Here is a 15,371-nt window from a genome sequence, read left to right as displayed (position 1 = left end):
CCACCCACATGAGGTTTACCTCGACCAATGAGGTTATTTCTGCCTCAAGAGCGGCTGAGAAACATTTGTGCAACTAAGACTCTTAATTTGTGGCGAGGGCTGTATTCTTTTTAGCAAGGCGCTTGCTCACTCTGCCAGGGTTTTGTGGGAAAGCAAAGTTCTCGGAGCGGCGCTGGATGAAAGCGTCCACCAAAAATGCCATACGATAAAACAAGAGTGATCCTGCATGCGGAGGATTGCGGCGGCGTCACAGCCTGGGAGTAATAAGCTCTGGCTGCGTGTTGACTGGAGCTCTATGATTTGCTCAGGTGGATGTTGTATTTAATCGCGGGGTTTTTTTTTTGTTGGCAAATGGCGCTTTCTCTACCCCTTGTTGTCATGTTAAAGGTAAATAAGTCAGTGCCTGTCTCGGGTGATAGGATTCATTAAGCACGTCGAACAAAGCTGCGGATGCCGCGAAGCACAGCGGTGCCTTCATTGCTTTCTCCATACCTTATTCTAAAAGGCCTCATTGTGTGCGTCTGTTGGCTTGCATGGTGCATAGATGTACTCACCACCCTCTGTTTCCCCCTTTCTCCCTCCTCTCCCCCTCTCTCTCTGCAGATGAAATAAAGGATGATTTTGACACTCTCGGGCCTGATGCTACTTTGCAGTCAGTTAGAAACGGTACAGGTGAGTGATTTTAGTTTCAAATCATTGAGAAAGCATGCTGTATTTGGGGATAGCACTACAGCCTTTAAAATAATTGACCTCCCAATGGGCTCCAATTTTTCTTTTTAAAGAAAACTCAAGTACTGCACCAGATATGAATAAATATCCCTAAAGGAGTGACAAACCCGACCAAAAAAACGCTGACTAGTTGAGGTTTAACTTTAATTCAATAAAGCTGGTGGATCCGAGCCTCACCTGCCATATTCTATTAAACTACCAAAGCTGACTTACAACCACACACCCTCCCTCGTATGATATCATCCCGACCACCACGACTATTGGCCCCAGACACTGTTATGGTTGCACCAAAAACACACCCCACACAACGTCAGGCAGCTCTGCACCCGAGCATTTCCTTCACATTTCATTACGTCGGGCTCCTCGTCGCAGTGCTCTTCACATTTTTTCCTTCTTCGTCTTTAGAAAAAGTCAGCAAATGTTTTCCATTTAGGTTGCTCAAAGCTTTTTTTTTTTTTTATAATAATAATGTGGCGCTGCTCTGGAAGCTCCCTGCCACTAGATCACATGTGATTTTGTTTAGTGATCACGTTCTGATGCCGAAGAGCAAGTTGAATGTTGATCCAGGTAATTTCCTTCCTTGCCCTTTTCAAGTCCGAGGCTCACCTCAAGATATCTTTTTTATTCATTTTTAGACTGATATGAAAAACTAAAGGTATTCAGAATTTAGATTTTTTTACTGATAAGTTTTTTATAAAAACATCCTGTTCCATCACGGCAGATGTTTTAAAATCTAGATCTGAGGTTTCTTGTTAACCCTGTGAGGACTCTGGATAATGGTAGCAACCACTATCGGCTCTTTAAAAATCATTAGTTTAGAATTCGTCAAGAGCCTAATGAGAATGCTGCAAATTATGCTATCACAGTTATCAAAGGAGATCCATTGGCACCGATGACATTTCAGTGCCATTTTTGACATCCAAACATCTTCTACCTTGACCTTTCGCAAATTGGACCGTAAAGTCATCACGGCCTAACAAATCGCTCTTTAAACCTCACCTTGGCTCACAGTCTAAAAGCCTAATTAACAAGGATGAAGTCTGACGAAACGTCACGTTTTTTCCTCTTTTTTTTTTGGCTGGAGCAACTCTTTGTGTGTATGGATGTGTGTTTTTTTGAAAGTCAGCCATCCCCTTGACTAATGAAGGCTGCTGATTTTCTCCAAGCTTCAGTTTGTTTTCCGAGGCAGCTATCTCCACACTGCAGCTTAAGAGTTTCCCTGAAGAAAAGGGACAAGGAAATAATTTGAGAAAACACATTGTGTGGCCTCAGCACTTTGGCTGGCTAAAGATACATTCTATAGCAAAGCATGTGTCTCTCTTTTCTCTCTCTCTTTCTCTCTCTCTTAGCTCGGGATTGTGGTCTGGCCTTGGTAATCTGTTCAATGCAGAATCAACAAAAGCCACAGTCTCTTGATTGACCTTACATGTGAAAGGGGATACGGACTTACAGTTGTCGAGATATGTGTGTCCACAGTTATTTGGAAAATTCAAACCCTAATGGTGAATTAGGTCATTGGAGTGCGCTAGCACATTTGGCAGTCAAAGTTTATATTGGCGTTCTCCCTTGATTTGAAGAGCTGTTTGAATCAGCAAGTCTATAATTTTGACCCCTTTTTTATACTGATTCTTTCGATCTTTCAAAGATCTACTTTAAATCTATTGTTCCTTTTGTCCGCCATTAACATACCTTTTCTCTCTTTTTTTTTTCAGTCAAGAGTGTCGATTGCACGTCAGGGTTCGAGGATTACTTCACCAAGAGGAACGACAGCGACAGTCATGTGGTTAGCATTGCCGAGTACCTTCAGCGGGGAGACACTGCCATCATCTATCCGGAGGCCCCGGAAGAACTTTCCCGTTTGGGCACACCAGAGGCCACAGGCCCAGAGGAAAATGGTAAGCATTTTATTCAATCAAAAAAATACATAACATTTTATTTAAAAAGTATATTATTAGACTTAGTTCATATACAATGTATAGCAAAAGTACAGATCCTGCTTACTAAGCTGACCTCTCTAGAAAAGTAGAGACTCCCCGTGACATGACCAGACAGCTGTTGGTCCCACAGATTCGCCGGATGCCTTGGTGTTTACCTACAGTCTTAAGCAACAGCTGGGCAGGAGCTTGAAATCAGATCTGTTGAGCTCCCAAGAGGCGAAGAGCTGGGAACAGTACATAATTCCTGCTGCTTGTCAGTGGGAACAGCATTATGAAGTTGGAGCAATTAGGAAGAACATATTCTTATGGTGTACAATATGTTCGGAAGTGTGTGTGTGAGGTTGGGGATGGGTTAATACCAGGCTGGGCTGGGGGCTCTCATAAGGAGCAGATTGCGTAGATGACTTCCATACCACTCTGGGCAGTCTGCCCGTAAGCTGCCATTGATTCGCTGACCTTTTGGCCCGTTTCCTCTTCCCTTCCCTCCCTGACCCCCCAACCCTCCTTCTTTCAATGTCTTCTATGTAGACCTGCCACCTGGAACGCCAGATGCCTTCGCCCAACTGTTGACCTGCCCCTACTGTGACCGTGGCTACAAGCGTTTGACATCGCTGAAGGAGCACATCAAGTACCGCCATGAGAAGAACGAGGAGAACTTTGCCTGCCCCCTGTGCAACTACACGTTCGCTTACCGTACTCAGCTGGAGCGGCATATGGCCACACACAAGCCTGCCCGAGATCAGGTGATTCTTCTGCTTCATCTCTGTCTTTTTCTCTGCCTTCTGTGTCCCGGTTCTGTTTCTTAAGCGCTCTGATCCTTAGAGAAGAGAAACCTTTTTTTTTTCTTCTGATTGGCAATCATTATTAATTTTTCATGGCATTTTGAAGATGCAGATCCTTTAATGGTAATAACTTTAATTGAGGCCCTAAATGGTTTTTTGATGGCCCTCCTTGATATGATTTTCCAGTCTCATGTTCACGATCGAATGATTGTGTTAATTTCCAATTTGGAAATTTTTATCAGCTCCTTAACTTCACTTCTGGCCTTTAATGTTCTTCTGGTGCAGCCTACGGGCACGGTGCTCCATCAAAGAACCACAAGCAATCCCACCCCTGCACCCCCGCCCCACAATCCACCACTTCTAATTTCATGCACTGCATAAACATCTGTGTACACTCGAATCCTCTCCGGCGATTTACATCCTATACGTCCGGATTATAATGTGGATCTGCTGGCAGTTAGCATGAATCACCTCAAAGTCCTGCGAGGTGAAAACACTTCACCAGTCACGGGTGTTTAACTCACTTGTCAACTTGAAGTTGATGATGTGCAGAGAGATGGATTGTAGGTAACGAGGGAAAAAAAAAGATGTTTTCACACTTTTAGAGATAATTAAAAGTTCTTAGTGAGAAAGAAATCAGGCCTACACATTTGAAAGCAGAGAGAATCGCATGTTTGTGTTTGTGTTTGATGTATTTTTACTTGTGATTTATTCGTTATTGACTCCCACCTTTATGACGAATACAAGTGGTTATTTATTTTACATTTTTGCAATGATCAGGAACTTTGAGTTCCAATCTCGAATCTGAATCACATCCCCGGGTGTTGGAAAGGTTGCGGAAATCTGTTAGCATTGACTTGAAACGCGGTGGTCCTGCACTCGCACCCGGGTCGTGGGTGTTGTGTTGTGCTCTCTGAAGCGAGGATGACAGGCTCAGACTGGGGCTGGTTTGATCAGATGTCAGCAGCCAGCACTTTCACCTGATCTACCAGCTGGGTGTAAACGTGAGCAGATGGGTCGGCTGAGAGAGCTGCTGTCCCAATCCTCATATTACAATGCTTCTGCCGCCGCTGCTAGTGGCTCTCCCGAGCCCCGATTCAAGCACCTTTTTCAGAGCTGGTTATCTCGATTTGTGGATCGTCTAGATCGCTTTAAAGGGTGATTATAACCATTTTAACTGAGAAAAGAGTTTGCAATTATAAGCTATCCAAGGAAGAATTATCACAATAGGAGGCGAGAGAAAAGGAGGGTCCTGCTAGGTGTATATCTTTTATGTTTACAAGTCTTCATTCTCCTCCCCCTCTTAAGCAATTAGCTGAAATATGACTAATTAGAGGTTATACATATGCAAACATCCAGTCAGTCCCCGCCCACCACCAGCATTGATGTTCACACTGGGCTTCGCAGGAGCGTTTTGTCGTTGCCATTCACAATTAAGCGCACAGGGCGATGGTGTCTTATTAGCGGCGGTGGTGAGACTAAACTTCACCGGGCAGGGGTCTCTGGGGGGGTGGGGTGGAGGGAAGAGGTGGTGCCTGTGGAGGCTCCCAAGCAGCTGTTGCTGTTTGTTTATGCAACTCAGCAACATACGAGCGGTGGGGTCCCACACCAGCGCTGTGCCGGGGCCCCCTGACTCTCCCCTTCTTGATGTTTGAAGGTTGGGGCTGTTTGAACAATTCCTCCCAGTTCTCCCAGTGTCCTGTGCGCCACCATCTGTCTCCCCAGGAATGTGAGGGTGGTCGTCACACACCCCACATTTGTCAAGGCTGAACTGGGAAGGACCAGCGCTTCCTCTCAGCAGGCCCTGGGACTGTGACAAACAATAAACACCGAATTAATTCTGGAAATAAATATATAAACCAAAGATCAATTAAAATGGGATTCATTGAAATAGTCTTTCAAAAATACCGCTATCTCCTTTAGTTTATTATGGCTATTGGGATTGAAAGCTGTGAGATGAAGCCGAAGACGTGTGCGAGCGCAGGTATGCAGGATGAGACAGCGCGCACATTAGTGTGAATACCTTTTAGACTGATTAAGCTCAAATTAATGAAAAGTAGATCCGATCAGCTGCTCTAATGAAGGGGAAATGCTCTAAAAAGATTCTTTTATTCTATTTTCTGGGCTGCCAAATTCTAAAGGCATGCCTCGTTTGGCTGAGGAGCCAGGAAATTAAAAGGTACGTGATTCTCTCTGTTATCACTGCCGCCGCTTGTAGTCGCTCACAGAGGTGGGAGTAGAAAGCAAAGATGCTCCGCTGGCGCTGGGATCCGTTTGGCTTGTTGCTTGTTGTCATGCCGACCAATTGTGATTATTTACTGCACTCTCATCCCTGCAATGTCTCATTTTTCTCTCTTATACAGCACCAACTGCTCAACCAAGCGGCCGGTAACCGCAAGTTCAAATGCACCGAGTGTGGCAAGGCCTTCAAATACAAGCACCATCTGAAGGAACACCTCCGGATTCATAGCGGTGAGTCATAAAAAACTAAACACTGCTGTGGGAAAATTCTTCATGGGCATTTAGAGGCGATTTGTGTGTGAGTTGGTTGGGGGGAAAATGGATGGAAATTAGCAAATTGTGTTTAACAATTATTTCTATTTTAATGAATGTATGAAAATACATGTTTTATTTTAACAAAACATGACATGATTATCATTCTTTGCCCACAAATATACATTTTGTTGTTACTAAATTTCCCAAATGCAGTCCAGTAAATAAAAGACTCTCTAGAAAAATGTATATATAAAGGTGTCAACAATTGTATTTTTATTTTGTTCCAGGTGAAAAACCGTACGAATGCCCGAACTGCAAGAAGCGCTTCTCGCACTCTGGCTCTTACAGCTCCCACATAAGCAGCAAAAAGTGCATTGGCCTGATCGCAGTCAACGGACGGATGCGCAACAATATGAAAACCGGTTCATCCCCGACCTCTGCCTCATCCTCACCCACCAACACTGCCATCAACCAGCTGAGGCAGAAGCTGGAGAACGGAAAGCCACACGGGATGGCTGATCACAACAACCATATGAATATCAAGACAGAGCCACTGGACTTCAATGACTACAAGCTGATGATGGCCTCACATGGCTTTGGTGCTCCGGGACCATTTATGAACGGAGGTATGGGCGGAAACAGCCCACTGGGGATTCACCACAACTCCACGAACCAAAGCCCTCTGCAGCACTTTGGCATGGCCAGCCTCGAGTCGCAGCTCCTTGGGTACCCAGGACCGTTGGTGAACAACCTGAGTGAGGTCCAGAAGGTTCTGCAGATCGTTGACAACACTGTGTGCAGGCAGAAAATGGACTGCAAACCAGAGGAGCTCTCCAAGCTCAAGGCCTATATGAAAGAGCTGGGCACTCAGGTTGAAGAGCAGAAACAGGGGCTGAGATCACCAGGGGGAACTCCAATCAGTCTCCCACTCGTCAACCACAATGGCGCCACCAAAAGCATCATCGATTACACTCTAGAGAAAGTGAATGAAGCCAAAGCCTGCCTACAGAGCTTGACGACAGACTCCAAGAGGCAGATTAGCAATATTAAACGAGAGAAATCCAACCACATGCTCGATGGAGGCGTGGATGAGAAGGTGCAGGAAAACAGCATTTTTACACCGTATGCTTGCCAATTTTGCAAGGAGACCTTCACGGGGCCCATACCTTTACATCAGCATGAACGCTACCTGTGTAAAATGAACGAGGAGATCAAAGCTGTGCTTCAACCCAGTGAGAACTTGATGCCTAACAAACCTGTGATGTACTTAGACAAGAACCCCCATTTATCCTCCTCCATGTTTGTTGAGAAGGGACTCACTGGGCCACTTAACCTCTACAGGGACCACATGTCTGTGCTGAAGGCATATTTTGCCATGAACATGGAGCCCAACTCGGAGGAACTGCTCAAAATTTCCATTGCAGTTGGCCTTCCTCAGGAATTTGTGAAGGAGTGGTTCGATCAGCGGAAGATGTACCAGTACGGTAGCACCAGGACCCCACCACTAGAGCACAGGAACAACAACGATATGGTTGCTGGAACAAATAACCACCACACGCCACAGAAAGACTCCATGGCAGCTAGGTCGCCTTTGTCATTACCTAAACCTACCGACCGCATCACCTCTCCCAACATTGCTGAGCTACATAACAACAACTGTGACAGACTTTTGAAAAACCACCACTTTAGTGGTAACACCAAACCAACGGAGGGGAAATTGGACCACTCCCGCAGCAACACCCCTTCCCCGTTGAACCTATCCTCCACTTCTTCCAAGCACTCTCACAGCAGCTCTTACACTCCAAACAGCTTAGCATCCGAAGACCTGCAGGCTGAGCCCCTGGACCTGTCTCTGCCCAGACTCATGAAGGAACCCAAGCATGCACTGACGGTCAAAAGTAGACCCAAACTCAACAACATCATGATGGATCATAACAATGTCCCGACACCTCGTGAGCACTTCGAAGAGCCTTTGAACTTGGCCTATCTCAAGAAGGAATTCTCAGGCTCCACCAACAATGGAAACCTTGAAAAAAGCACTAGCCCCATCTTTGGCATTAACCCTTTCGCTGCCAAACAACTTTATACATCACTTCCACCTCAGAGCGCTTTCCCGCCGGCCACGTTCATGCCCCCGATGCAGGCCACCATACCAGGTCTAAGGCACTACCCAGGCATGGATCAAATGGGCTTCCTCCCACACATGGCCTACACTTATGCAGCTGGGGCAGCCACCTTTGCAGAGATGCAGCAGCGGAGAAAATACCAGCGGAAACCAGGTTTCCAGGTAAATAAGCCACCTTCGGGTTAGCAAAAGCCCCAGGCTCAGTTTCTCTAAAATGATCTGAACTCATTTCCACTCTAATTAAAGCGAGTCAGCAGAGAGGAAACTCACCTGAGATAGATTGACGATCAACAGGACCGGAGCAAGTGCTCAATAATAGAATTGAGGAGCAATTTATAATTATTAAAACGAAAAAACCCATTAGTGGAAGTATTTTTATTTCCCATCATCCTACTTTTACACGGATATTGTTACCAGAAGATCAACTTTTCAGTTTAAAATGGGGGGGGGGGGAGGGGACGCTTTTGAATACTGAATGACAAAGGTAAGCCCCCGAGCAGTGCGGTGTCGAAAATTCCCACTACATCTCAGCGGCACTTTCAAAGCCAGCAAGATCCAAAATGAGCTCCTGCGTGTGGATTAATAATGCACGGTCTCCATGTTCATTAGGACTGAATGCTGAAGGCTGTTTAACAAAGAGGGAACCATTTTGAAGAAGAAGAAAAAAAAAAAGTGTTAATAATGTTTCCTATTCTAAGTTATTAAATTAGATTTAAAAAATACAGCTGCAGGCGTTTGAGTTCAAGTTGATAGTGAAGTGATAGTGGTCCTTTCTTAAAACACAGTGTCATATTATCGGTAATGAGAAAGTCACTATTAAGAATCACCTCCTGATCATAATCGCGGTGATTCTATTAGTTTCCCAATTCAAATAGGATCCTTCTTTTCATTTTTTTTTTATCACAAGGAGATTACACAAGCCAACTTTTATCTTTTAATGAAAAACAGCACTCTTCCACAATAAAACACTCTTACACTAATATTGAAACCAGGTAGATGTCCTTGTTAATGAAACTATCACAAGTTGTGTTTGACAGTCGATTTAATATTGAGGCAAATATTTAAGCATTACTTTCCTTGTTTGTTGTTTAATAAATATATATACAAATGTTTTCACAAAAACATAACAAGGTTAATAGACGTAACAATCCATTAGAAACGATCATATGTGTGAAAAAAGTTGAATTTAATTAAAACATTTATTTATAAATAATGCATTTTAGTTTGTTTGTTTTTTTTCGCCTTTATTTCTTGATCCAACTATTTAAATATAGTGTATGGATCCAATTTTGTAGCATAGAACGAACTAAATTGTTCTTTAGAAAATAATGAAAAGAGCAAAAATGAATAATTGGAAGAAAAGCTTCAGGGTAGGAGAGTGTACAATAAGCACTTGATCATTTTTTTTAAACATAGATTTATTATGCAAAAGCAATTGAGCATGAATTGAATTTGTTCTCATCTGTCTTTTCTTTTCCTTTTTTTTCTTTTCTTTTTCTCTTTATCCTCTATTGTAATGTAAAGGGGGACCTGCTCGACGGTACACCAGATTACTTGTCAGGGCTGGACGACATGACAGACCCCGACTCCTGTCTGTCTCGGAAGAAGATTAAGAAGACTGAAAGTGGTATGTACGCGTGTGACTTGTGCGACAAAACATTCCAGAAGAGCAGTTCCCTTCTAAGACACAAATATGAACACACAGGTATATACTGTTCTAGACCCTTATTTTAAACCCCATGCTTTTTTATGTTCTAAATGTTTGTGTTGCCAAATCCTTTCAGTATGAATTTTTTTTAATATATTTTGTTACCCCCTTCCCTCCCCCCTTTTCTTCTTCTTTCCCTTTCTGTTTTTATTTGTTTTGGATGTAACTTGTTTTTTCATTGACAGGTGATGTTTGTGTAAATTATTTGTTAAACCTCGCAAGTAACTCTTCCTTTAAAGTAACTTTGTTTTGTTTTTTTTAATCAAATTCATATCTGTCACGTTAGATGACTTTTATTTTTAATCTATAAAGACACACATCAATTCACCTAGATATATGTAAAGCCAGTGAAAAGACGTAAACGCTTTTATCTCCGCCATTATAGTCGATAGATCACATCAGCGGCGCTTGGCTTCAGAGTGCCGATAACAAGTCTTTCATTATAGTTATTATACAAAGATTCTCTTTCACAAGGTTGCATCATTTATTTTACTCACTATCCGGAGCCGAGTGCTTTATTCAGCCTTCATGTTATCAGCTCGGACATAAAAGAAAAAGGGAGGGTGCGGCAGCTCCACTCTTTAAATCAGAATCTCCCTTAACTCTTGAACACTGCCTGTTGATCAGCATTCATGTCTGTTTTTTGTTTTCGTCTTTTGTTGAAATTGTTTTTGGCTGTGGAGGAAGTGACATGGATTCGGATAAACTTTATTAGTTGTGCAGACACAGAAAAGTTTTTAAGATTTAAACTAATTTAAATTAATTTAATTATTTTATTATATTCATGCAAACTTCTTTTGCTTTAAGCTAATAGCACTTGGATTTAAGCCTTTATTTGTGATTAAATGTGATTAATTTGGATAAACTTTATTTGTTGTACAGATAAAGAAAAGCTTTACAATTAATAATATTAAATAAAATGATTTATTTTCATTTAAACTTGCTTAAATGAATCTGATTATTACAATTCATATTATATAAAGTAAAACCATTAAAATGGGAACTTAGTTTTATGCGTATCATTATTTTATCATATCCATGCATTCATTGGCTTTTAGCTATTAGCACTTTAGCTAAATTGCGATTAGATTTAAGCTTGTGATTAAATGGGATTAATGGTAGAGGTAGTAAACAGACGCAACAATTTTGAAACAAAATACGTTAAAATATCTAAAAGAAAGAGTGTTATTATAATGCTTAAAAGCAAATAATGGCATCTCTTCATTGAAGATACACATCATTTAAGCATCTATTTGATATTTTTGTGAGCTGTAAGGGATAAAAGGAGAGGCCACTCACCCCTCCAGTCGCGTTTGTTTACTTCTTTGTCTTCGCTGTTTGCTTTGCAGCAGTTTATTTATGTAGCATTCATTAGTGTTGCCCAAAATAAGAAGTTGTGGCGGCACGTTTTCACGCGTCAACCGCAGGAGTGTTTCCATAATGTAGGCCAATGAATGCAAGCGCACTTTCTCTCATTGTGTTGAGTAAACAAATGGCCCCCAAGTTGGATTTGGTTTTTGCTCCATATCATCCGACCCATTTTCCTTTTGTTGCAGTCTTTGACTCTTGTGTGATTTGTTGTAGCAGCGGGACACGTACGAGCCGGCGACTCATGTCTGTTTTTTGTTTTCGTGTCTCGGCAGGCAAGAGGCCGCACCAGTGTCAGATCTGCAAGAAGGCCTTCAAACACAAACACCATCTCATCGAGCATTCCCGGCTGCACTCGGGCGAGAAGCCCTACCAGTGCGATAAGTGCGGGAAGAGGTTCTCGCACTCGGGCTCGTACTCGCAGCACATGAACCACCGCTACTCTTACTGCAAGAGGGAGGCGGAGGAGCGAGAGGCGGCGGAGAGGGAGGCCCGAGAGAAAGGCCACCTGGAGCCCACAGAGCTGCTGATGAGCCGGGCGTTCTTGCAGGGCATCACTCCTCAGGGTTACCCGGAGATCACGGAGCACGAGGCCATAATGAGGCACGACAACATGAACGGAGGGATCATAGAGGGCCGGAAGGAAGTCGATGGTACGTACGCAAAGATTGAACGGAGGGAGGACGAGTTCGAGGAGGAGGAGGAAGAGAGCAAGAGCATGGACACGGACCCGGACACGTTGAGGGATGAGGAAGAGAACGGAGAACACTCGATGGATGAGAGCTCGCTGGACGGCAAAATGGAAACCAAATCGGAACACGAGGACACGATGGAGGACGGCATGTGAAACGGGCGTTTCGGGATTCCTACAGGTTTAAAACACCAGGTTTTAAGCTGCACGTGCCTGAAGCTTCCGGGAGGGGGGTTCCTCGGGAGAGGGAGGAAGATGTTCTGCCCAATTTAAGAGTCAATCCGGAGGAGGTTTCGGGGGTTTGTGAAATAAGCTGTGTTATGCAAACCGAACTTTCATAGATAAATACATTTCAAAAAAATGTACAGTACTAAGGCCTAAAAATATGTGTGGTGCTAACCTCCTCAAATAAACCCCCCCAGTGTTCCATAGTATTTATAGCACAAATAGTGACTTGTACAAATTGCACTCTGCTTCTATAATCATGAAGAAAAATAATAAAAAAGTATTGCCTATGTATATATTTATACAGTGTTGGAAAAAGAGCAGTAGTGTCGGCACTGCGGTCCCTTCCATATTTGTTACTCCCCCGTTTTAGTTTGTCCCATATTTCTCGCCACACTGTTTTAGGCCTCTTTAATCAAATGAAGGAATCTAAACTAAAGACTTTAAAATTTAAAGAGACCTCCATTTTAAGGGAAATACAGTCTATGGACATGACGGTATTTTGGGGGTAAAAAATGAAGGATGAAGCCTTTGTAAGGTGTTTTTTGATAAAAGAAAATAAGCCTTATATGCAAACCTTTTAACCTGTGTGTTTTTTCTGCAAGTGCCACCCTCGTATTGTGTAAAAGGAAGGTTACTTTTTTTTTGTTTTTTTTTTGTTTCACCAGCTTCAGTATTATGAAATGTCGGTTCTTTGAAGCACCCGTGTCAGTATTCTAGGCAGCAGATCCTTAGTTTACATTTTTGTTGTGCAATTTCTTTCAACTTTGTCAGTATTACACCAAACCATTTTTAAACAAACAAAATTGCATTCATTTTATTTGTTGGTTAATAAAAAAAAATAAAAATAAAACAAGGTTATTTATGTGGCCCATTTTATATTTCCTAATTTTATTTATTTCATACTGTTGTGTACAGTACTATAGTTCTTCAATATATAGATATATTTTAGTAAAAAGGAACATGGTGTCGATCATAGGGGCAAATCTAATGAGAGCATTTATTGTGTTTTGAAACATTGTGAAAGTTTAATCTTATTTTATTTTCATTTTCTTTCCTCTATTTTCCAGGGGCTGGAAAATTCTAAATTTGGGAAGTTTTATACAATTGTGAAACACTGTATTTTCGACTGAGAAAACAATTCCACTTTCTTCATGTTTGTTTCTTTTTTTAAGCTAAAAAAAAACGAAGAGGGACTGTTAAATACTATGTATGATATCATGACTGAAGAAGAATCTTTCCTGAAATGTCTTTGTAAAAGTATTATTGAATTCTTAATTTGTAATTTCTCTTGAAAATGACCCTGCTCGAATAAAAGTAGCCAAATTACAAAAGTACCAAACCTTCAATGTCTTGTGTTTTTTTTTCAACCACATGATTCTCATGCATCACTTCTTTTTTTTTTTTTTTTTTGAAATCATGATGAGGAACAACAACATATTTCCGTTCAAATGAATGAATCACAAACATTACAACGTATCGAATGATCATGAATCAAATATGATGAAAAGTAAACATTTATGAGGACATTAAGATTAAAAAAACATACTACACATATATCTACTGTAGTATAGACATTACCTTTTATTTATGAAGTAAAATATTAAATTAAAATAAAATGATGTCAGATGCTTTCGCTAAAGTGTTGCCATTCAATTAAATAGGTAGATAATATAATATTATATATTTGTCATTAATATTGAAAGGAAATAAACAACCAAATATTGTTGATTTAATTACTTATTTTTTTTCGGTTGTAAGCAAAATAGCTTACGTTGCATATTCTGATAATTTAATTTAATTATTGATTGGCTCACCATCATGACATTGATGAGAACCAGGATCAGCTAAATGATTAACTGATGAAAGTGTAGGTGAAACACACACCTATTTACTCACATGTTTCCACTGCACACGAGAGAAGTTATGAAATATTTGTTCAAGGCTTTATCGCAGTCGCCGCTTCAGGAATACATGTTTTTTTGGATTTTCCATCCCCTCCTGCTGTCTCTGCTCGTTCCCCTTTTCTTTTTTCTTTTTTTTAAATCGGCTGATCAGGTCTAGTTTAGCATTCACTGATCAATACTGTCCGACATTATTAGCTTGAGCTCAAACACATGGAGCTTTTTTTAATTGCAATTAAGCTGCAAGATCATGCATCAAATTGATTTTCTTGTATACTTAATCATAGCTTCACATAAATATGTTTTGACTGACGTATTGACTTTTTCCTCACAGTTCTAGACTACTTTATTTTTTTGCAATAAATTGGATATAATTTGACGTCTTGAATACGATTACGTTTCTGAGGAGGGTGGATCCACAAACGATTGTGAAATATATACGGTCGCGATGGTGACGATTAAGGAGGGAAGAAAAGATAACATGAGCACAACAACATGAGTGTGCAGTAGTAATTCAGATGAGTGTCATGCAACCATATGCTTTGGCCAGATTGGTGGTGTATTTTGGACAGCTGAGCTCCGATGATTCACTGCTGGGCCTGGTTTAGACCAAAGCTAAGTGTACATTTAGCCTCGGGCTCCTCTGCTGCCTCCACAGACACCCTGAGTAGTAAAAGGAGCCTCCTTCGTCTTGTTCCTTGTCATCTTTAATCTTTACCTGGCGTTCAGACACGAAGACGATCACAACTGGTCGTGCACGCAACTTCAAATACTTTCCATCGTCGGCGAGATTTCGACGGCGTCAACACGAACCCGGCGTGTAAATGTGCTCTAACTGACTGGGGGGACGAGTGTATGGAAAAGAAGAAGTGGAGCGTGCAACATCAGTGCAAGAATGAAGACGTAAGGGGAAAAAAAGATGCTTTAATGCACAAAATAAGAGCGATAGAGCATGACAGAACAGGCCGAGGAGGCCAGAGAGTTAAAATAGGTCTGAGGTTTGGTCACAATTAAACATTTGAAGCATATTTTTCCATGTTAAAGTCAGTTGAAGACGGGCTGGAGAAGAGATCAGTCCTTGCACTCACAGAAGTTAAACATCCTTCCAAGAGGGTTGGAAATAAATGTTTTTCATCACTAACTAGGCTAGAGTACATCAAGTAAAATACACTATTTTTTTTTAATAATACACAAGTGTAAGTTCAGTTAAAAGTCTCAGATTTATTACCTAGAATACAGTATCAACTTCCCACCCTGATAAGTTCAAGCAAACAAAGGATCGAATGCAAAAATACAAAATGTAACTTTAGTTTAAACTAATGACTTTATGATGAAGAAATACACTGAATAGAGCGCAGACCCCTGCCAACCAGCTTATTTCATTTTTATTTCTGTTCATAATGGTT

At 41.5% G+C, this 15,371-nt stretch overlaps 1 protein-coding gene across 6 annotated transcripts in view; it reads left to right on the top strand.

The window, feature by feature from the left end:
* zeb2b (zinc finger E-box binding homeobox 2b) overlaps positions 1 to 13,403 on the top strand; it is a 66,359-nt gene extending 52,956 nt beyond the window's left edge. For 3 of the 6 annotated variants that reach the window (XM_087791602.1, XM_087791600.1, XM_087791603.1), the window contains exons 4-10: positions 604 to 672; positions 2,442 to 2,624; positions 3,195 to 3,409; positions 5,812 to 5,920; positions 6,232 to 8,231; positions 9,594 to 9,774; positions 11,421 to 13,403. In XM_087791602.1, the coding sequence (XP_087647728.1) occupies positions 604 to 672; positions 2,442 to 2,624; positions 3,195 to 3,409; positions 5,812 to 5,920; positions 6,232 to 8,231; positions 9,594 to 9,774; positions 11,421 to 11,992 (3,329 nt within the window). In that variant the 3' untranslated portion in view covers positions 11,993 to 13,403. The remainder of the gene's footprint in view (positions 1 to 603; positions 673 to 2,441; positions 2,625 to 3,194; positions 3,410 to 5,811; positions 5,921 to 6,231; positions 8,232 to 9,593; positions 9,775 to 11,420) is intronic. The other 3 variants (XM_087791606.1, XM_087791605.1, XM_087791604.1) reach the window with 2 other exon arrangements.
* The last annotated feature ends 1,968 nt before the right edge of the window (positions 13,404 to 15,371 follow it).

This window comes from Callionymus lyra, chromosome 5, assembly GCF_982586985.1.
Source record: "Callionymus lyra chromosome 5, fCalLyr1.hap1.1, whole genome shotgun sequence".
NCBI classification, from domain to species: domain Eukaryota; kingdom Metazoa; phylum Chordata; class Actinopteri; order Syngnathiformes; family Callionymidae; genus Callionymus; species Callionymus lyra.
Note: the sequence above shows the minus strand (reverse complement) of the source record. Positions and strands in the feature narration are given on the sequence as shown.